Source organism: Monodelphis domestica, chromosome 3, assembly GCF_027887165.1.
Source record: "Monodelphis domestica isolate mMonDom1 chromosome 3, mMonDom1.pri, whole genome shotgun sequence".
Classification (NCBI taxonomy): Eukaryota; Metazoa; Chordata; class Mammalia; order Didelphimorphia; family Didelphidae; genus Monodelphis; species Monodelphis domestica.
Genome location: NC_077229.1, coordinates 49,997,255 through 50,020,368, shown reverse-complemented (window position 1 = coordinate 50,020,368; position 23,114 = coordinate 49,997,255). Strand labels below are relative to the sequence as shown.

At 43.4% G+C, this 23,114-nt stretch overlaps 1 protein-coding gene across 1 annotated transcript in view; it reads right to left on the bottom strand.

Moving 5' to 3' along the window:
• Positions 1 to 2,449: 2,449 nt before the first annotated feature.
• LOC130458228 (transmembrane protein 132B-like) overlaps positions 2,450 to 23,114 on the bottom strand; it is a 219,070-nt gene continuing 198,405 nt past the window's right edge. The window contains exon 2 of the mRNA XM_056821907.1: positions 2,450 to 3,588. Within this exon, the coding sequence (XP_056677885.1) occupies positions 2,696 to 3,588 (893 nt within the window). The 3' untranslated portion in view covers positions 2,450 to 2,695. The remainder of the gene's footprint in view (positions 3,589 to 23,114) is intronic.

Sequence of the window (23,114 nt, the reverse complement as noted above, 5' to 3'; positions counted from 1 at the left end):
ACAAAGGGTCTCACAAAAGAAGGAGGCCCATACTTATTGAAGAGCTAGTGCTTTGGCCATTCACCAAAGGGGAATAATCGCTACCCAAAATTGTTCTTGAGAAACATTCTAGGGAAATCAGGAATTTTAAGTTCTATCAAAACAAATGGGCATAAGCGGTATCAAAATTCCCTTACTTCTAAAATTTTAAGATTCTATGTCACTCTCTTGCTCCAAAATCTTCAGTGTTCCCCAAGACCTACAGGATAAAGTCTTCCCCCTAAAACCTGCATTCAAAGCCGCCCTCGATCTGGGGGCCCTTTCTCCCTTTTCAGCCTTGGCTTCCACTACTGTCAGAACTCCAAAGCTGTTTTATGTCAAGATGTCGCAATGGCTATAGTACTGGGAATGAAGTCAAGGAGACTATTCAACTATAACCTCAGACACTCAGACACTAGCTACGTGACTGTGGGCAAGTCACTTAACTTTTGTTCATCTCAGTTTCCTCAACTTGAAAATGGGGATAATGACAACACCTACCTCCCAGGGTTGTTGTGAGGATCAAGAAAGATAATATTTATAAAGTACTTAGCATAGTGCTTGGCACATAGTAGGTACTTGATAAGTGTTAGCAATTATCATCATTGGCATTGTCATGGTCTTACCATCTCTGGTCCAAGTCTGCCCAAGAGAATAGGGAAGCACTAGCATATGATGGCAAGGGAAGATTTATCATTTCCTAGCCCTTTGCTATATCCTGAACAATATGAGCCAATGCATGAGACTTTCCCTGGGGACATATGCAACAAAGAGAAACACACAGATGCACAGGAAAAGCTACAGTTATATCGTTCTGCCACAAGAAAGCCTCATTTGTCTTTCTTCCTCTCTTTCTTATCAATATGGTCACTTTTCTGTTTAAGAACCAGTATTAGGAACATCATCCCAGAGGCTTGGTCAATCCCTAAGATTCCTAGAGGCAGCTTTGGGCAGCGAGGTGGCACAATAGATAAAATGTGAACCCAGGACCCAGGAAGAACTGAGTTCGAATTTGACCTCAGACACTAGCTATGTGACCCTGGGCAAGTCCCTTGACTCTCTTTGCTTCAGTTTCCTCATCTGTAAAATGGAGAAGGAAATGGCAAACCATTTAAGTATCTTTGCCAAGAAAACTCCAAACTGGATCATGAAGAGTCAGACATAACTGAAAACAACCAAACAACATCAACTGCGTAGTCTGCTTCAGAGAATAACTCATTCTTGTTGAGGCCAAGACAACAGCTTCCACCTCCCTACTCACATAGTTCAATTACCCCACCTCCCTGCCTGTGAAAACTGCTACTCCCCTACATGTACCCTTCATTCCAATCAAAGCAATCTCCCTCATGATCAAGTCAACTCAATTAAAAGTCAATTAATCAAGGGCAGCTAGGTGGCTTAGTGAATAGAGAGCCAGATCTGCAGAAGGAAGGTCCTGGGTTCAAATCTGACCTCATATGCTTCCTAGCTATGTGACCCTCGTTAAGTCACCTAACCCCAATTCCCCAACCCTTAGCGTTCTGCCTGGGAACAGAAATTTAGAACTGATTCTAAGACAGAAGACAATGGAGTTTTTTTAATGTATTAAGCACCTAATATAAGCAAGGCCCCGTGCTAAGTTATGACATCTTTTATATTCTAACTTCTGTTCTTTGTTTCATAATGTTCCTCTAGTCTGAAATATCCCTTCCTACTTCTCTAATCAAAATTAATTCAAGTCAACCAATGGGCAATTATTAAGCAACTACTAGATGCAAAACAACAAGTTAAGTGTTGGGGATAAAACAACACAATTAATTAACTCCTATCCTGTGTAGAAGCTTCTGCTCTATTGGGCAGATAGAACATGTCTACAAAAAACGCAGAGACAAAATAAGACAAAATAATTTCAAAAGGGGTAGACTAGGGGCAGCTGGATAGCTTGCTCAGTGGTTAGAATGCCAGGCCCAGAGATGGGAGATCCTGGGTTCAAATATGGCCACAGATACTTCCCAGCTGTGTGACCCTGGGCAAGTCATTTAGCCCCCATTGCCTAGCCTTTACCTCTTTTCTGCCTTGGAACTGATACTTAGTATAAATTCTAAGATGGAAGATAAGGGTTTTAAAAAGTAAAAAGGGGGGGAAGCCCTAAAAACTAGAGGGGTGAGGGGGTAGAGAGGAATAAAGAAAGGCCTGCTGTAAAAGGTAGCAGGCAGAGTACATTCAAGGGAGTTCATTTCAGGTACCAAGGACAGCGGCACAAAGATTATACACAAGAGATGGAAGGTCATGTACTGTAGGGGGCATCTAGTGGTCCAGTTGAACTGGCATAGAGTGTGAGTGAAGGGAAGTCATTGGAAAGGAAAGGAACAGAGAGCTTTAAAGTTGAAATCTTTCCTATTCTTCAAGGTCCATCAGGAAGCCATCTTTGGCTGCTTTGGTCCAGAGTGATCTCTTCCGCCATATAAAACTTATCCACTTTGGTGCCATGGCCTGTCCTCCAGTGTTTCACATGTGCATGCCTTATTTCCCTAGCTAGACTACAAGCACACTGAAGGCTACATTTATGAGCTATACTTCTTTCCATCTCCCCAGAGTGCCTAGTACAGAAGTCAGTGCATGGTAAGGTTCCGACTAGTCATTTAAGCACTAAAAATTTGAGATTTGTTTTCCATATTGCCCAACTGGGCCAAGGATCTTACCTGAGAGTAAAGTGGTTTGCAGTAGAGTCACCATCCAGGGACACAAAGAATGTGACGGTGTCTCCTTCCCGGACAGGGTTGAGTGGCAGAGAGATCACAAGGTTCTCATCTAGCCTCACAAGGGACCGCTTCGTCTGGTCCTGGGTTGGGTAGACAACCACACTGCCAATCCTCTCCATGGGGGAAAATGCTTTCTGAGCATTCTCTTGGCCCAAATGGATGTTGTTCTCCCACTTGCCATCCTCTGGAGAACACTTGCCCCACTCATCAGCAGGGCACAGTTTGTAAAACAGTTCCACAGGGGTGCCTCCTGGTGCTGACTCGGCCTCGGCCTCAGGATCCAGGATTGGGACAGAGTCAAACCAGTCAGGTAACAGCTCAAGCTCGGCAACGCAAAGCCCCAAGTCCCCCTGTAGCTTGCAACTGGCCACCACCTCCCTGGCCTCCAGAATGGCAAACATCTTAACACAGGGCAAATCTTCTACTGGGTTGTTTTCTTCCCAGTCCATTCCTGTGACATAAAACAATGTCTGCACTTTGGGTCTGTTGGAATAGATGGAGCTGTCAAGGATGTGTGACTTCAGTCTCCAATTAAAAGTAAATTTCTCTGAGTGACCAAAGGGTGCCATGGTCAACAGGAGGTCCCGGGGGACCACCTGCTCCACAGAAAAGGGTCCGTAACTGGCATTCACAATAGGGGGCTCCTTGGTTCGATAGATGAAAAAGGACTCCACCCTGGACTGCAGACTAGAGTTCTTCATGAGATCTTGGTTAGCCTCTTTCAGAAAGAAGGAGACTTCAGCATTGCAAATGTGGTAGCTCATGGGGAGATAGGCAGGCAAGGAGGAAAATCGCTGGAGGCTGTCCATGATTCCCCGGCTCTCCATCACTACACAGCCAAAAGAAAGAAATGGGAAAAAAAATCCAAGGTTTAGTTTGATTAGAATTCTTCATCTTCCAAACATAAACTGGGACCACCTATAACTATCCACCCAGTACATTTAATGCACTCTCCCCCAGGGCCATCCCCTTGATATTATATTCTCCCTTCTAACCGCCATTCAATGGCTTAGAATACCTCCCTGTTCAAAGGCTCATGAAAACAAATATTTATTAAGTATCTACTAAGTACACAGTATATACTAGGTGTCTACTAAGTAGAGAGTACTGCGGGAAGATACAAAGTTTAGAATTCTTGCCCTCCGTGAGCTTGGAGCATAGTAGGATGATCTGAAGGGGGAAAAGTAACTATAATACACAATAGGGATAGGGACTGAATTTGGGATTACACTGGCATAATAAATTCCTTGATGAGGGAGCAGCTGCGTAGCTCAGTGGATTTAGAGCCAGGCCTAGAGATGGGAGGTCCTAGGTTCAAATCTGGCCTCAGACACTTCCCAGCTATGTGACCCTGGACAAGTCACTTAACCCCCATTGCCTAGCCCTCTTCTGCCTTGGAACCAATACACTGTATTGACTCCAATGCAGAAGGTAAGGGTTTAAAAAAATAAAATGAAATAAATCCCCTGATGAGAAAATTCTTTCTATCAATGTAAATTGGCATCTTCTCTTCAGCTTATTGCCTTAGAGTTGCCTAGGGCACCAAGAAGCTAAGCAACATGTTCCGTATCACACTAGATGAACCATTATATGTCAGGGGTGGCATTTAAACCCAACACTTCCTAGCTCTAAGGCTGGCTCTCTATCAACGTTACCACATTTCCTCATGATAATACATAATAAAAATAATAAATGCATCAAAGTTTGAAAATCAGTCAACTGGCACATATATAACAATAGAAACCGCTTTCCATCTACGGGAAGGGAAGGGAGGGAAGGAGGGAGAGAATGTGGATCTCAGAATGTATATAATATATAATATTATAACAAAACAATTCTGGAGAGCAATATGGAACCAAATCCAAATAGCCATCAAACTAGGCATGTCCTTGGCCCCAGTAATACCACTCAAAGAGATCAGAGGTACTGAAAAAGGATCTACTTGCACAAAAATATTTTAGCAGCTCTGTTTGTAGTGGCAAAGAACTGGACACTGAGGGGTGTCCATCAGTTTGGAAATGGCTGAATAAGCTGTGGTATGTGGTTGTAATGGAAAACTACAGCACCATAAGGAAAGAGGAACAGGATGAGTTCAGAAAAACCTAGAAAGGTTTATATAAACTGATGCAAAGTGAAGTAAGCAAAACCAGGAGAACGGTGTATACCGTATCAGAAATACTGTACAAGGAAGAGCTAAACTATTTTCAGCAAAGCAAAGTTCCAAGATAACCCAAAAAGACTTGTGATTTCAAAATGCTACCCACAGCCAAAGACGGGACTGGTGGGATCTAATTACCAGCCAAAGCACACCATCTTTCATCTCCTTTCCCTCATGAGTTTTTAATTGTATGTGGCATATGTGTCTTCAGTCACAACATGGGGAATATGGAAATGTGCATGGCATGAAAACAGTGCTATAACCTAGATCAGACTATTTCCCTCCTGCAGAAGTTGGAGGTGGAGAAGAGAGAGAAGATGAATCTCGAAATATCAGAAAACAATTGCCAAAAATTGTTTGTACACATAATTGAAAAATAAAATTCAATGAAAAAAAGAGGCAAAGGGGCAGGAACATTAAAAACCATCTAGTCTAACTCCTCATTCTTCAGCAGAAGGAGGCCCAGGGAGATGAGATACAGCAACTGCCGGAGATCACATAGGGCACATGTAAGAAAATTGAGATCTGTGCCCAGTTCCACTGATTTAGCACAGCAGAAGGAATTAGCTTCAGAAGGAACAAGGTGCCATGGGAGGTTTGAAAGGGAAGGTGATTGCCATCCAGGAGAATCAGAAGGGGCCTTATGGAAGAGGCAGTATAGCATTTGATTGGGTTTCAAAGGCTGGGTAGGAATTAATTCAGGGAAAAGGATGAGGGAGAACCATTTGGATGTTAGGGAAAAACAAGGCACAAGGCTGGCTGGAGTATGGTAATGAGAGAGTAGTCTAGAAAGGTAAGCTGGCACCAGGCTGTGGCAGGCCTTGAAGGCCAGGGAAAATTTTTTTTTTACTTCACTGTTAGGAAGCAAAAGGAGCTACTAAAAGATGCTGTCCAAGGTCACTCAGAGAATCACTGAAGAACTCTACTTGGCTCCAAGAAACTATGCCTGCCTTCCTTTCGAATACCTCCTGCTAAACCTCATTAAAACTAGAAGGTCTTTAGACAATTAAGAGCAGAGTAACGTTAAGCATTTTTCTTTAAGACCTAAATAACCCCTGAAAAGGTCTCAAAGGAGAGAAATTCAATTAATACTGATTGGGGGGGAGGGGGGGCGATGGTCAAACATTTATGGAAAGAGAAAAGCCTCTTAGCCATTGATAGCCACCCTTGACAAAAGATCACAGTGGAATCCCACCAACTCTCTCAACCTTAGAAACGTCATTATCAGCCCAAGTAATTCCACTATCAGAATCATAAGACATCAGAGAATATCAAACACAGATCTATTGCCAATCATCAGTCCCAGCAACTGGTACATATGGCCTCTTAATATTTTATTACTTCAACATTTATGCTTATTTTTCATTGCTCCTATATGTTATGTAAACATATGGCTTCTGTCAACTGGGGCATTTAGGAATCTTCCATAATTAAAATTATAATGAGGACAGGGACCCAAATGGGCTTCATCAATGAAGAGATAATAGAGAATGAAAGGGTCAGGTGTCAGACGACAAAAGGGAATGTCAGGAGCAGTTGGGTGGTTCAATGGATTGAGAGCCAGGGTTAGACAGGAGATCCTGGATACAAATCTGTCTTCAGACACTTCCCAGCTGTGTGACCCTGGGCAAGTCACTTGACCCCCATTGCCTAGCCCTTACCCCTCTTCTGTCTTGGAACCAATGTATAGTATTGATTCTAAGATGGAAGGTAAGATAAGGGTTTCAAAAGGAAAAAAAGAAGGATGCATCCCTCTCTCCCCCAATGTCAAATGCCAACATGAAATGAAGGAATCTCAGAGTTAAAAGGGACCCTGGAGGACTTGTGGTCCAACTCAGGCTGAAAAAGAATCCTTTATTTGTTAGATCCATTAAGTGGCTGGCCACTCTGCTCAACGACCTTCACCACCTCCCCAAAGCAGGCAGTCGATTTTGGGACAACTTAAATCATTAGGGATGATTCCCTGACATCAAGACTAATTTTACCTCTGTGCATTCCTCCCAATTCTGCCAAGTATATAACAAAGCTAAGCCCTCTGCCACAGGACTGTCCTTCAAATAACTACTGTGAAAGAGCCATCTTTCCCCTCCCAAATGTTTTTTTTTCCTCCAGGGAAAACCTTCCCAGTGCCTTCATCCCATTCTCATGTAACTTGAACTCAAAACCATTAGCAATCCAGGTTGGACTTCCTAATTTGTGAAACTCTAAACTGGATACAGCATTCATGGTGTGATGTGAACAGGGTAGAGACACAGGTAAGAGCATGCACATAACAGCCACAGCCTGGTAAACCATCTCACCAGATGGGCCAAACCAAGTTTAGGGTAACCAAAAGGCTTCAAACTCCTTGGTAAATTAAGGAGGTGTTTGCCCTAGGCATGTGGATCAAGTGATGGTGAACCTTTTAGAGACTGAGTGACCCAAACTACAACCCTTACAGCAAATGTGAGCCACCCCCGTATCCCAGAGAGGGGAGGGAGAAAGCTCTCCCACTGGTGGAAAGCAGGGTGGATGATGTGAGAAATGTCCTCAGGCACTCTGGAGAGAGGGAGAGGAGTAGCCGCCTCTGGCACATATTACATAGGTTCACCAACACAGCCATGGCAGAATGGGAAACTGAGAATAATTTGTTCCAATGGCCATGAAGGCAGTAGAAGCAGGCACTGTGGAGTTCTTAAAGCTTGGGGGAGGGGAGCATCAAAAATGCCAAGGTCTTCCAGTGTATCCCAGGCCATCACTATTCATCCTGACTTTTTTGTCCTGATGCTAGTCTTTGATGACTCTGGAAGAGATAATGAGGCTGTTTACTCTAGACAACTCTGCCTCACTTAAATTCAATTTACTCCCAAGTCAGAAGACATCACCAGTGATGTCATTTGGGCCCTCTAGGAGTATGAAGTATGACAGTTGATAAGGACAGAGGATAGAAGGTTTTTTCATCTCCTTATTCCTTGAAGCTATGTGTCTCTTAATGGAGAAGAGGAAGGAAAGAAGATAAATATTTATATATTATCAAGCATGTGCCAGGCACTGTACTAAGCATTTTTACAAATATTATCTCTTTTGATAATGCAACTCAAGCTCTCATTAGCTTTATTCTCAAACCACATATCATCAGATGTACTACATCACATCAGATAATGATCATAGATATAGAGTTGAAAGAGCAGCTGGGTGACTCAATGGATGGAAAGCCAGATCTAGGTTCAAATCTGGTCTAAGACACTTCCTAGCTGTGTGATCTTGGGTAAGTCACTTAACCCCCATTACCTAACCCTTATCACTCTTCTGCCTTAGAACCAATACACAGTATTGATTCTGAAGATGGAAGGTAAGGGTTTTATGGATAAGAAAAAAAAAAGGAAAAATCATCCAATCCAAATCCATCATTTTACAAGGAAACAAAGAAATAATAAGGAAAAAGACTTACAAGAATATTTATAGCTGCGCTCTTTGTGGTGGCCAAAAATTGGAAAATGAGGGGATGCCCATCAATTGGGGAATGGCTGAATAAATTGTGGTATATGTTGGTGATGGAATACTATTGTGCTCAAAGGAATAATGAACTGGAGGGATTCCATGTGAACTGGAACGACCTCCAGGAAGTGATGCAGAGTGAAATGAGCAGAACCAAGAGAACATTGTACACAGAGACCAATACACTGTGGCACAATCGAATGTAATGCACTTTTCTACTAGCAGTAATGCAATGATCTAGGATCTGAAGGACTGATGAGAGATGCTATCCACATCCAGAGGAAGAACTGTGGGAGTAGAAACACAGAAGAAAAACAACTGCTTGATCACATGAGTTGATGGGAGTATGATTGGGGATGGAGACTCTAAATGATCACCCTGGTGCAAATATCAATAATATGGAAATAGGTCTTGATCAATGACACATGTAAAACATAGTGGAATTGTACATCAGCTATGGGGGGCTTGGGGGAGGGGAGGGAAAGAACATGATTTTTTTGTAATCCTGGAAAAATACTGGAAAATTAATCAATTAAATAAAATTTTTTAAAAATTTACAAGGAAGGAAGCTAAGGCCCAAAGAAATATAGTAATGACCCAAGGTAAGAAAGTAATAAAGTTGAGATTTGAACCCAGATCCTATTATTTGGCATAGTGGAAGATATAAGAAAGGAAACAAGCATTTATTAGGCACATACTATGTGCCAGGCAGTGTACAGAGTGCCTTACAAATAGTATTTCATTCGATCCTCACAACAACCAAGATTATCCCCGTTTTAATGGGAATCTGGGATTCGGAATCAGAGGGAGTTGTGACCTTGAACAAATCTCTTCAACTCTCTGAGCCACGGGCTCAGCACCTGCAAAATTTAGTTAAGTACGCTTAACTACTTCTAAAGGTCTTTTCAGCTTGAAAGCTAAGATCTTACAACTGCGTATCCAGTGTTCTTGCCATTACAAGAGCTAAAGTCAACATCATAAGCTCATAAACCATAGATTTAGAACTGAAAGAGGTCACGGGGGCCATCTAGTTCAATCTTCTCATTTTAGATAAGGAAACTGAGGCCCAGTGAGGTAAGATGACTGGTTTAAAGGTCACACAGTCAGTGTCTAAGGCAGCATTCCAACCCAAGTCTTGTTAACCCCAAGTCCAGGACTCTCTCCACTACACCGTACTGTCTCTCCCACTTTCTGGTCTTCCCCAACCTCTTCCAAACTGGTATTTACCAGGATGAAAACATGCGAATCCCAAGGTAGTTTTTTTATGCTGTAGTATGATTTGAAGATGGAAAGAAAGATAAATCCCAATCTGTTGACTCTGAGACCCAGTGATATTTGTCCTACATTAAAAAAATTCTGCAAGCTATAATTTTGTATTTATTTAAATCCCCCTCACCTTTTCAGGCATCGTCTTCAGCAAAGCTGCTTCCCTGGTGAGGGAGGGAGGAAAGAGGCTGCAGGTGGAGGTCAGGATCTCTGGCTTGTAATACCAGAGCAGTCAGAATGCCAACCCCATATGGGAGGAAGGGGGAAGGAAGAAACATGGGGGGGGGCACTGTGCTAAGCTAAGCGCTTTTACAAATATTCTCTCATTTGATCCTTAAGCAACCTAGCAAGAGAAATATTCTTCTTATCCCCATTTAATAGCTGAGGCAAACAGAAGTCAAGTGACTTGTGCAGAGTCATACAGCTAGTAAGTGTCTGAAGAGGGATTGAAATTCATATTTTCCTGACCCAGGCCCAGAGCTCTGCCCACTCTGCCACCATCCACTGGTTCTCTTTCTTACATGGGCACCAAGTATTGATGAGGACCCTCCGACGTGTCTGCTTCTATGGTCGTTTTGTGTGTGAAGTTCGGACAGGCACAGGAAGAAGGGAGACTCAAGAGGAGAAAGAGAGCCCATGAAAAGAGGAGCCTTTGGACCTAAGATGGGGAGGCTGACTGGACACCGGGTTCATCTGGAAAAGAACAGGGGGTTTTAGTAGATCACCAGCTCCATAGGAATCCACAGCGTCAGAAGACTACCAAGAAAGCTAGTGGAGTCTTGGGCTACTTTAAAAGAGATACGGTGACCTGGGAAGAAAAGAAGAAGAAGAAGAAGAGAGATCCAGTGACTAGGAAGAAGAAGGAGATAGTGGTCGCATCTAGAATTGGGGATCTGTTGTGGTATTACTATTAGGAAAGACACTGAAGAAATGGTGAGCTTCCAGAATGGTGGCAAGGATTAATGATAGGTGAGAAGCAAAGCGGAGCCTGGGGATCTTTAGACTAGCGAAGAGAAGATTCAGGAGGGACAAAAGGAAAGGAGAAAGGGGGAAAGAGAAAGAGGGACAGAGACAGAGATAGAGGAGAGAGACAGACAGAGACAGGAAAAGACACAGAGAAAGACAGACAGAGAGACAGACAGAGGCACAGAAACACAGAGAGACAGAGACATAGAGAGAGACAGAGACAGGCACAAAGACTGAGAAACAGAGAGACAGAGACAGAAAGACAGTGATAGAGAAAGAGAGGGACAAAGACTGAAAAGGACACAGAGAGAGACAGACAGAGGCACAGAAACACAGAGAGAGACAGAGAGAGAGAGAGAGAGAGAGAGAGAGAGAGAGAGAGAGACAGAGAGACAGAGACAGAGAGACAGAGAGAGAGACAGAGAGAGAGAGACAGAGAGAGAGAGAGAGAGAGAGACAGAGAGAGGCACAAAGACTGAGAAACAGAGAGACAGAGACAGAGAGTCAGAGATAGAGGAGAGGGACAGAGACTGAAAAGGACATAGAGAGAGACAGACAGAGGCACAGAAACACAGAGAGAGACAGAGACAGAGACAGAAACAGAGACAGAGACAGACAGAGACAGAGAGACAGAGATAGGCACAAAGACTGAGAAACAGAGAGACAGAGACAGAGAGTCAGAGATAGAGAAGGAGAGGGACAGAGACTGAAAAGGACATAGAGAGAGACAGACAGAGGCACAGAAACACAGAGAGAGACAGAGACAGAGAAGAAACAGACAGAGACAGAGAGACAGAGAGAGGCACAAAGACTGAGAAACAGAGAGACAGAGACAGAAAGACAGAGATAGAGAAGGAGAGAGACAGCGACATAAAAAGACAGAGAGACAGAGTCACAGAAACACATAGACAGGCAAAAATAGAGAGATGGAGACAGAGACAGAGACAGATAAGCACGAAGACTGAGAAACAGAGACAGAGAGAGGGACAGAGAGGACAGAGAGAGGGACAGAGAAAGGGACAAGAAAGGTATAGAGAGGGAAGGGGAGAGGCAGGGAAAGGAGGAAAGAAGGGAAGAGAAGGGAGGAGAGGGGAGGAAAAGAGAATGGAGGAAAGGAAAGAAGAGGAGAAGAGATGGGTTCTCCAATGGGGAGGGGGGTAGTGTTGGAAAGCTGAGATGTACAAACTTCTCCATCTCCCCTACCAGGAGCCATTTCCACTCTGGCAAACTTCCAGGGCTCGCCGGAGGATCCCAGGCAATGCAATTCTTAAACACACTTGCTTTTTCATCTTGGAGAGGTTTATTATCTTCTTTATCTTTTATGCAGATAGTTGACATCTCTCAAAGAGTGATTTAGGGGAACTTTAAGGCAGAATTTTCTTCCCTTTCATTTTCCACGTCCCCGGAAATAGCAGCAGGCGGCTGCCGCACTCCCATCGTCCCCTGTAATTCCAAGGGAAGGCGATACAAATTTTGTCTGAAAGCCCCGATGGAAAGCCGTAAACATTGGCTGACAGGGCTCCATTCTGTCCCAGAACCAGATTGTAACAAAATATGATATCTGAATTTAGCAGCATTTTATGAAGCCCAGGGAACGTGTACAGAGAGAGCCATCGTCGCCTGGCCAACCAAGCTTGGTGGGCTCATGTTCCTTCATCTAGTCAGATGCATAGGCCCAAAGCAGCAGGGAGAGGGCCTACCCAGGACCTACATGTGTATAGGAAGTCACCATTCACCCCTCTGCTCTCTGCTCTCTACCACAGGCTTCCAATCATCTGGTGAACAAGGTGTAGACGGAGAAATTCAAAAGGCTTCAGGAGATCTAGTAAGGACGGGCTTCTCATCGCTCTGGAGATGGAGCCAAAATGTTTAAGGGCTCTAAGACATAGCAACTGATACAGTCAATGGATAAAGCACTAGCCATGAAGTCAGAAAGTCCTGGGTTCAAATGGCACCTCAGACACTTCCTAGCTGTGTGACCCTGGGTAAATCACTTCACGTCTCTTTGTGCCTCGGGTTCCTCATCTGTAAAATGGGAATGATAATAATACCATCCACCTCACAGGATTGTTATAAGGCTCAAATGAGGTAATAAATGTCAGGTAAAAGACACTATTACAATGACCTAGGGCATTTTATTTCACTTTTCTGGGCTTTGATTTCCTCATTGATAAAATTCAATGGACTAGATAACTTCAAAGATCCTGCTGTTGTCTTCATTCTTGATAAGAACCAAAAAGACATCCTCATGTTGGGGTCAATGTACTGCATGTCCACCTATGGCTGATCAGACAAGCACAAGCTCGGAAGGCTCAAGCACAAAACTCCGAAGCTCTAAGTCTAACCCTATATAAGAACGTGCTAGTAAATGTTTAACAACCAGCTTTCCAAAAGCAGGACATGCTCTTATGTTTACTTAGCATTATTAACATTTTCTCCATCACTTTCTTAAGTCTAGAGAATCAACAAAACAGAAAATCAAAGTTTGATTTGTAGCAATTTAACAATCAGCTCTTGAGCCAGTTTGAGTTGACTCCAGCACAACCTTGGTTCAATGATGCTTGTCACAACCTCTCAGGACCTCAGTTTCCTCATCCTTAAAAATAAGGGGGTGGAGGGGCAGTTGGGTGGCTCAGTGGATTGAGAGCCAGGCCTAGAGATGGTAGGTCCTGGGTTCCAATCTGGCCGCAAACACTCCCCAGATGTGTGACCCTGGGCAAGTCACTTAACCCCCATTGCCTAGCCTTTACCTCTCTTCTGCCTTGTAACCAATACACAGTATTGATTCCAAGATGGAAGGTAAGGGTTTAAATTTAAGAAAAAAAAATAAGGGGGTGGCTACAGGATCTCCTAAGACCTTTCTGTCTCTAGAAGGAAGATCCCTTGATCTCACTTTGCAAATATTAAAGCCGGTCAGTCAACAAACATTTATTATGCACTTACTATGTACCAGGCACTGTGTTAAACATTAGGGATACAAAAAAAAAAAGATGTAACCATTCTTTGCACTATACAGCATCAACTGTTGTGGTGGTGGTAGTTATGTTACTATTATTGTTATTATTATAGCTCCTCTGTGACTGACCACTCGGCCACTGGACAATAGCTCCTGGAAAAGATGAGTTAGGGGTAGCTAGGTGGATAGAGGACCAGGCCTGAAGTCAAGAGGTCCTGGGTTCAAAACTGACCTTAGACACTTGCTAGCTATGTGACCCTGGGCAAGTCACTTAACCCCATTTGCATAGCCCTTGCCCTTCTACATTAGAGTTGTTACTGGGATAGAAAGTAAGGATTTTTAAAAAATCATTTGGGGCACCTAAGTAGCATAGAGGATAGAGCAGGCCTTTCTTTATTCCTCTCTACCCCTCACACCTCTAGTTTTTAGGGCTCTTCCCCCATTTTTTTACTTTTTTAAACCCTTACCTTCTGTCTCAGAATCAATACTATGTATTAGTTTCAAGGCAGAAGAGCAGTATGGGCTAGGAAATGAGGGCTAAGTGACTTCCCCAGGGACACACAGTTAGGAAGTTTCTGAGGCCAGATTTGAAACCAGGTCCTCCCCCATCTCTAGGAGAGGGGAGAGAGAGAGAGAGAGAGAGAGAGAGAGAGAGAGAGAGAGAGAGAGAGAGAGAGAGAGAGAGAGAGAGAGAGAGAGAGAGAGAGAGAGAGAGAGAGAGAGGAAAAGGGAGGGAGCGAGGAAGGAAGGAAGGAAGGAAGGAAGGAAGGAAGGAAGGAAGGAAGGAAGGAAGGAAGGAAGGAAGGAAGGAAGGAAGGAAGGAAGGAAGGAAGGAAGGAAGGAAGGAAGGAAGGAAGGAAGGAAGGAAGGAAGGAAGGAAGGAAGGAAGGAAGGGAGGGAAGGAAGGGAGGGAGGAAGGAAGGAAGGAAGGAAGGAAGGAAGGAAGGAAGGAAGGAAGGAAGGAAGGAAGGAAGGAAGGAAGGGAGGGAAGGAAGGGAGGGAGGAAGGGAGGAAGGGAGGGAGGAAGGGAGGAAGGGAGGAAGGGAGGGAGGGAGGGAGGGAGGAAAGGAAAGGAAAGGAGGGAAAGAAAGGAAAGGAGGGAAAGAGGGAAAGAGAGAAAAAAGGAAAGAGGGAAAGAGGGAAAGAGAGAAAGGGAAAGAGAGAAAAAGGGAAAGAAGGAAAGAGAGAAAACAAAGAAAACAAAACAAAAAGAGAAAGGAGTTTCCATTTCTTTCAGAGGCAATGTCAACTTGTTCCAGGAAGATCTCAAACAATTTGACTAAAAAACAAAACAACTATTCTGTTAAATAAAACTACCCACAAGGTACATAGGGTACAAATCAGGGCTCCAAAAGTCTGAAATTCTCACTCTAAATCAATCAATCAGCAAGCCTTTATTCTGTGTACCTCCTCAAGGACAGAAAGTGACAAAAATGAAACAGTGCCCGGCCCCAAGGAACTCAGAGTCTATTAACATAAATAGTATGTCACAAGTACTAACATAGGATCATAGATTTTGATCCTATAATTTTCGGTACGAGCGGCACAGTGCATAGAGCACTTGACCTAGAGTCATGAAAACCTGATTTCAAATCCAGTCTCAGGCACTTACTAGCTGTGAGCCTCTGGACAAGTCACTTCTCCTCTGTCTGCCTCCTTTTCTTCATTTGTGAAATGGGGATAATAGTAGGACGTACCTCCAAGAGTTGTCGTGAAGATCAAATGACACCTTTGCAAAGTGCTTAACACAGTGCTCAGCACAAAGTAAGCATTAAATAAATGTTAGCTATTAACACGTTGTTCGTAATTCATTTTCAAAGCAAAACCAGTGGCATTGTGGGATGTCTTGACTTGTGCATGAACTGGATTTAACTGAGGCAGAGTTATACAAAGTGGTTAGCCTTGTTCTTTCTTCCAGAGTCCAGTGAAAAAAATTAGATAAGATAAGATATTATATGATGTGATATGATATGATATAATGTAATATTATATTATGCAAATAAACATAGATTATACCATGTTGCATTGTGCCACGTCATGCCATGTGGTATCATGCCATATCATGCCATGTGTGATATCTTATACCATATTATATTGCATTATGCTGTATTATTATATAAATATATGATTCTATATTATGTATTATATAATATACTGTATAATTATTATAAATATTATATATTATTAATCCAAAATGGCCATTACAGGCATTCTTATTATACTGATGAGGAAACTGAGGTCCTGAGAAGCTGACTTCCAAAGTCATGCTGCTAGTAAGAAGCAAAGTCAGGGGCAGATGGATGGCTCAGTGGATTGAGAGCTAAGCCTAGCGATGGGAGGTCCTGGGATCCAATCTGACCTCAGGCACTTCCTAGCTAGGTGACTCTGGACAAGTCACTTGAACCCCATTGTCTAGCCCTTACTGCTCTTCTGCCTTGGAGCCAATACACACTGTTGAATCTAAGACAGAAGGTAAGGGTTTAAAAAAAAAAAGTCAAGATTTGAACCCAAAGCCTCTGACTCGAGATCTTACACAATTCTCCCCTTCCCATGCTACATGCCCTTTATATACCAGAGTGCATAGAGAGGAGCTTTCTTTTCTGTTTCTGTACAGAGCAATTTCTGGGTCCAGAGAACACGCATTGCCCCTGGGGCTCTTCTCCAGAGATTTGCCTCCTCACTGGCTACCACCAATCGGACTGAACTGCACCCCACTATGGCCCCACTCAGCCACAGAGCCTGAAGAGGAGATCCACTGATGGAATAAGAATATATCCAATGGCGGCAGCAATGCAAACAAGGTCACTAAAATGACTTTATGTCACCATAAAAATCAGTCTTGGTCTTCCCTCGGCACAGGGGGGAAGCTACAAGGGCAGAATGTCGCCTTCACTGTCGCTCATTAGATCAGCTGTTTCTGCTTAACCCTCTTCCTTTTTCCCAAGATTCCACGAATATTATAGTATGATCTGGGAACCTGTATCGACTGATATGGAAATATAACAGGCACTAGCGAAATATACCCAGTGGTGGGCATGGAAGTACTGGCCATGTACCCCAAGAGAAAACCCCAAGGTTCTGCTGCTGCCAGGCTTCTTTTAAACCCTTCTCTTCTTTCTGAGAATTGGCATTAAGTATCGGTTCCAAGGTAGAAGAGTAATAAGGACTGGGCAATGGGGGTTAAGTGACTTGCCCAGGGTCACACTGCTAGGACTTATCTGAGGCCAGATTTGAACTTGGGGAGATGAGTCTTCCTGACTCCAGACAAAGTACTTTATCCATGGCGCCCGCTGGCTGCACGACTATCAGGCACCTGCTATGTAACTGGCACCATATTGGATAACTGGTCTTCCAGCCATCCCCTGAAGATCCCCAAGTTGGGGGAGCCCCCCAGCTCTGGAGGTAGCCCACTCTATTCTGGGAAAGTGGCTCTCATTGTTTAGAACATTTTCCAGCATCCAGCCTAATGCTGCCTTTTTGTAACTCGTACCCAGAGTTCTGGTTCTAGCCTCAGGGACCAAATGGAAAGAAGCTATTTACACACACACACACACACACACACACACACACACACACACACACACACACACACACCTTTGCCTTCTGCTCTCCAGGCCAGACATCCCCAGTTCTTTAAAGCCATTGTCAGGTTGTTTGCCACCATCATGGCAGCCTTCTTCTGGTGGCCAACCAGCTTAGACAGGTCTTTCCTAGACTTTGATGCCCAAACCCTCTCCCTTGGGCTCTTACAACAGCCTCTTGACTGAACCTTCTCCCTCCAGTCATTCCCTCTAAGCCATACTCCCATCGGCTGCCAGCACCACCTTCCCAAGGGCACAACTCACTGCGCCATTCCCGCCTCATGCCTGGCACACAGTAGGTCCTTCACTTACTCTTTTATTGAATTGAGATGAGAATGAACTTCAGTGACTCTGTATTATGCCTGAGGATCAAATGGAGCTCCTTGAGGCATTCAGGGCTCTTTGCCATCCACACTATCTCTTTGTGACCTCACGTCATTACTCTCCCTCACACACGTTATATTTCCATCAGACTACACCATGAGTTGCACCCCAGATCCATACTATATTTAGTATAATGGGATCATAGAGCAAGAGGTCAGCTGGTACAATCCCCTCATTTTACATATAAGGAAACTGAGGTCCAGGGAAGGGAAGTGACTTAATACCCAGTAAGAGATGATAAATTTAGAGGTAGAAGGGGCATCAGGGACCATCTAGTCCAATATTCCCATTTTACAAATGAGGAAACTGAGGTGAAAGGAAGTGACTTATCCAAAGATACATATCCAGTAAGGGATCATAGATTGAAAGATATGGGGGACATTAGGGACCATCTAGTCTAATACATTTATTTTACAAATAAGGAAACTGAGGTCCAGGGAAGGGAAGTGACTTAATACCCAGTAAGGGATGATAAATTTAGAGGTAGAAGGGGCATCAGGGACTATCTAGTCCAATATTCCCATTTTACAAATGAGGAAATTGAGGTGAAGGGAAGCGACTTATCCAAAGACAAATACCCAGTAAGGGAACTTAGAGTTAAGGGTAAAAAGGTAGAAGGGGCATCAGGGACCATCTAGTCCAATATTCCCATTTTCCAAATGAGGAAACTGAGGCTTATAGGGGGAAAGGACTCACAGGGACCATAAAAGCATAGATTTAGAACTGGAAGGAAAATTAGAGGTCAAAAAGTCCAATCCTTCCATTTTACAAATGAGGAAACTGAGGCCCATAGGGGGAAATGACTCACAGGACTATAAAAGCATAGATTTAGAACTGGAAAAAAATTAGAGGTCAAAAAGTCCAATCCTTCCATTTTACAGATGAGAAAACAGAGGCCCAGGGAAATTAAACGGTCACACACAGGAAATCAGTGACCCAACTAAGTATGGTACAATGGAAGAAAGCTGGTTCCAGAGCCTGACTCCTAGACCTGGGGTTTCTTTCCTTCCCCACTCCTATCTCTCAGTAATCTCCACTTGTCAAAATGATCCCTCTCCTCTGAGGCTCAGCCTTTCTGAGAAGATGAGCCTTCCTGAGTCTAAGTCTGGTGTTCTATCCACTTGGCAACCCAGCCCTCCTAATGAGCCCCAAATCTAGGATGTGGCCCCCAATCCCAACTCTGCCACTTCCATGAAGCCTTCTCTGAATGAATGTGGGTGCTCCACACACAAACACACACCCCCAAAACTGAATGGTGGCTCAGACTTTTTCCTCCTATTTTGGGGGACACCCACCACCCGCCACTTTGTCTTTTGCACACACTACTTACTTGACTTCTGACTTATATGCATACATGTCATTTCAGGCTCAAGGAGGGCAGGGATGGGGTCCTTTTGTGTCTCTGCACCCCTATTCCCTACTTCGCATACAAGGTGTTTCATAAATACTCGTTGAATTGAATGAACAGCCAATAAAAGACAACAAAACACGAGTTACTGAATCAGTCTAAGTTCAGAGTCGGAGTTTCCAAGACCCAGGAGGAAGCCTTTAGAAACTGAAGAGATCAGCCTTCATTGAGAGAATCCCAGAATCTTAGGATGCCAAAGCCGGAACAAAATATAGTGAAAAGAACAAAGGATTTGAAGTTGATTGTTGTTGTTCAGTCATTCTGATTCTTCGTGATCCCATTTGGGATTTTCTTGGCATTGACCCTGGAGGGGTTGGCCAATTTCCTGTTCCAACTCATTTGACAGATGAGGAAACTGAGGCCAACAGGGTGAAGTGACTTGCCCAGGGCCACACAACATGAGACCTCCTCTTCCTTTTACTGATGAGAAAACTGAGGCAAACATGGTCAAGGGACTTGCTCAGAGTCTTAGGAAGTGTCTGAGGCTGGATTTGAACTCAGAAAGATGAGCCTTCCTGACTTTAGGCCTGGTGTTCTATCCACTGCACCACCTAACCATCCTGTTGAACTCCAAATCTAGAAGTTGACCCCACATCATAACTCTGATCCTAAGATACACCTTTCTGGCCTCAGTTTCTTCATCCTATGAGATCAGATTAACTGCCCTTTGAGGTCCTTTCTAGCCCTTAATTCTCTCTGGGCCTCAGTTTCCCTCTGTGCAAAATGAGCAGAACAGACTAGAAAATCTCTAAGGTCCTTCCCAGCCTGAAATCTTCCAAATAGACCAGATGGTGTCATTTTTCATCTTTGTATCACCAGCACCAATGAGCTTAACACAGACTAGGTGCTCAATAAAAGATTTCACTCCATTGGACTGAATGAAAGCAGATGAGGAATAAATGGACCCAAGCACCTGGATCTCTGCCCAGACAAGAGAAATTTATATCTGACCACCTCCAGGAAGCCTTCCTTCCTTGGCCAGTCAACCCATTCTCCAGATTCCCTCAGTAGAGTCCCAGATCATCAGGGACAGAAGGGATTTTACTAGAATTCATCTAGTCTAATACCTCAGTTGACTGATTATGGGAACTAAGATTTAGAGATGGGAAGTGATGTGCCAGAGTGATAAGATTTGAACCCAAGCCTTCTAACTCCAGATTTTGCCCTCTTCTCACAACACTCCACTATGCTACTCAAAACACAAAGAAATCTGGTTTTCTTATGGTTTGTTGGTCAAGGGTCATGAATTTAAGTGGGTGGGGGGTACATCAGGGCTTTATCAATGACTTCTTTTTTTAACCCTTTACCTTCCATCTTAGAATTATGCAGATAGAAAATTTGCAACACCTGAGCTACATTCCCAGCATCCTTTTAAGTTACAGGCTCATTTTACGTAAGGATGCTTAGGAGATAAAATTGGCTGAGCCTCCCACTGCATGGCTCTTTCTTCAGAGCTTATGCTTTTGGTAAAGTGCTGCAGGTGTGAGTCTCTGGCTCTCTTTGCTCTGCTCACTTGACAGAAAGAGCCTTTTTTCTTTTCCCTCTCTTGATTCATTATTAAAATCCTATATATTTTTAAATGCTAGGAGTATTTATTTATTTTTACTCCTACAGAACCTATTCTAAGTATCAGTTCCAAGGCAGAAGAGCAGGAAGGGCTAGGCAATGGGGGTTCAGTGACTTGTCCAGGGTACCACAGCAAGGAAGTGTCTAAAATCAAATTTGAACCCAGAACCTTCCCTCCCTGGACCTGGCTCTCGATCCACTGAGCCCCCTAGCTGCTCCTTTTATTAACGAACAACTTTAAGAAAAACAAGAGTCAAATTTGCCCTCTTCACATTTCACACGATGAGCCAAAAGAATTTCTACAACCGTGTCTGAAACCATCGAGAGCAGCCTGGGGAAGAGAGAGTCGGCGGTTTAGCATCCAATCAGCCCTCGACCCAGACAGGGGACTGTGGCCTCCCACAGGCTTTCCGAGTTGGAAAGTTCCGGCCCCCCAACCACTACAAAGCTCCAACAGATCGCGTCTCCTCCAGACAGCTCGTCTTTGATTGAAACTGGAAAGGAAAACATTAGGAGGATGAGAGAAGAAGAGAAAGGCAGATCTTGTTAGCCAACATGGGAGACTTCCACAGGGCACCAGATGGAAAGAGAACATTATTAAACGGATTATATACATCTTCCTGACAGTAATTCTGATCTCCTATAGGCACCATCAGCTGTTAAGCAGCAGGAAATTATGATGACCTTGTCCCATCTTCCATTTATATCTATTCTAAATTGGACACCTAAGAGGTTGTTTAAATTGGAGGCGGAAAACATTGTGCGCTTCTAGCAATTATCTCATTGTCTGATTGGCCGGTGACTTATTCTAACAGGAGGAGGTCAAGGAGGTGGCCTGAGTGGGGGGCTTCAAGCCCCATCCCCGGCTTACTTGAGGTCCAGAGATGAGTCATTTGATCGCTGAAATTCAGTTTTAAATAGGGACATCCCCGTCTCCCCTACCTGTCTATCGGCAACGTTCGTTGTACGGGGGGGGGGGGGGGGGGGGGAAATGGTGTGGGATTTGTTAAAGTATTGGAACGTTTTGAGATGAATTCCATGAAAAGCGATTCCAATTGGAGTAGGAAAGCACCTGATTATCACTTGTTTATTTGGGTTGATGATTGGGGATTTTAGTTTTATGCAATTATTTGCTTACAAAAATGAATAATACAGAAATGAGTTTTGCGTGATCCTATGTGTATAACCCAGGAAAATAAATAAATAAAAATAAAACGTATTGCCCTAAAAAAAAAAAGCAATTCCAGGGTGATTTCAGCCTTCTGACTTGTTGCTGATTCAGACTGACCTTTCCGCAAAGTGGACATTGCAAACTCGTCAATGTCCACGTTGCCTCAGCAGAGTGTGGATTTCCTATGAACTCTCCTGTTCAAATATAGTCTTTCTGGTCAGAGGATCAAGATCAGAGGATTCCAAATTGAAAGAGAGCTGGCATAGCCCTGTGCCCTCATTTTAAAAAGAAAGAAACAGATTCTCTGAAAGGACAAAAATGCCCACCGTCACACATAGCTGGCCAGCATCTATAAAGCATTTTTTAAATTCCTTACTTCTTAGATTCAAGACCAAGCATTGTTTCCAAAGCAGAAGAGCAGTAAAAGCTAGACAATGGGGATTAAGTGACTTGTCCAGTGTCACAAAGTAGGAAGTGTCTGAGACCAAATTTGAACCCAGGACCTCCTGACTCCAGGTCTGGGTTTCCATCCACTAAGTCACCTAGCTGCCCATTATATAGCATTTTTAAGTTTGCAAAACACTTTGGAATGTTGCCTCCTTTGATCCTCAAAACAATCCTGGGAGGCAGATGTTAACATCATCTCCATTTTGTAAACAAGGAAACTGAGGCAGAGGTTTCAAAAAATTGGGGTCATGACCTGAAATTTCATTGGCATAGGAAGTTTCTGATGAGGAAATTCTTTATACTCGTGTAGATTGGCAATTTATAATTATTATTACATCTATAAAAATATAATTATAGTTGCAACCCTGCAACTTAGAATCTTAAGAGTGTTCCCTAAAGACATGAAGTGTGAAGCTGATTTTTATACCCAAAATATTATGCATTTTCAGGGCCTCTTAAAGTTTTAGTTTTTTAAAAAAGACATCATCAATGATGTCATTTTGGTCCTCTTTGAGAATGAAGGACAACAACCAACCAACTTTTGGGGCATCCGTGTGGTATAAAATAATGGATTTTACTGGTTGGGAGAGTGGAAGTTACCAAGAGGGGAATTTGAGGCTAATAAAATTCCTAATGTCTAAAAAACTAAAATAAAATAAAGTTTTAGTTCACACTAGAAATATGCTGGTAGCCTACACTTTTCCCTCCTTACTCATCTTTTTTTTTTTATCTCTTATTAACTTTCTGCCTTGGAATCAAGGCAGAAGCCTGGTAGGGGCTAGGCAATGCAGGTTAAGTGATTTGTCCAGTCACACAGCTAAATGTCTGAGACAAAATTGGAACCCAAGATCTTTCATCTCTCATCCTGGCTCTCAATCCACTGAGCCACCCAGCTGCTCCCCACCCACCTAGTCTTTTGCTGTGTGCCCTCTCCCTCTGCCTAGTTGTGGCCCTTTCCAAGAAAAAATTGTTACT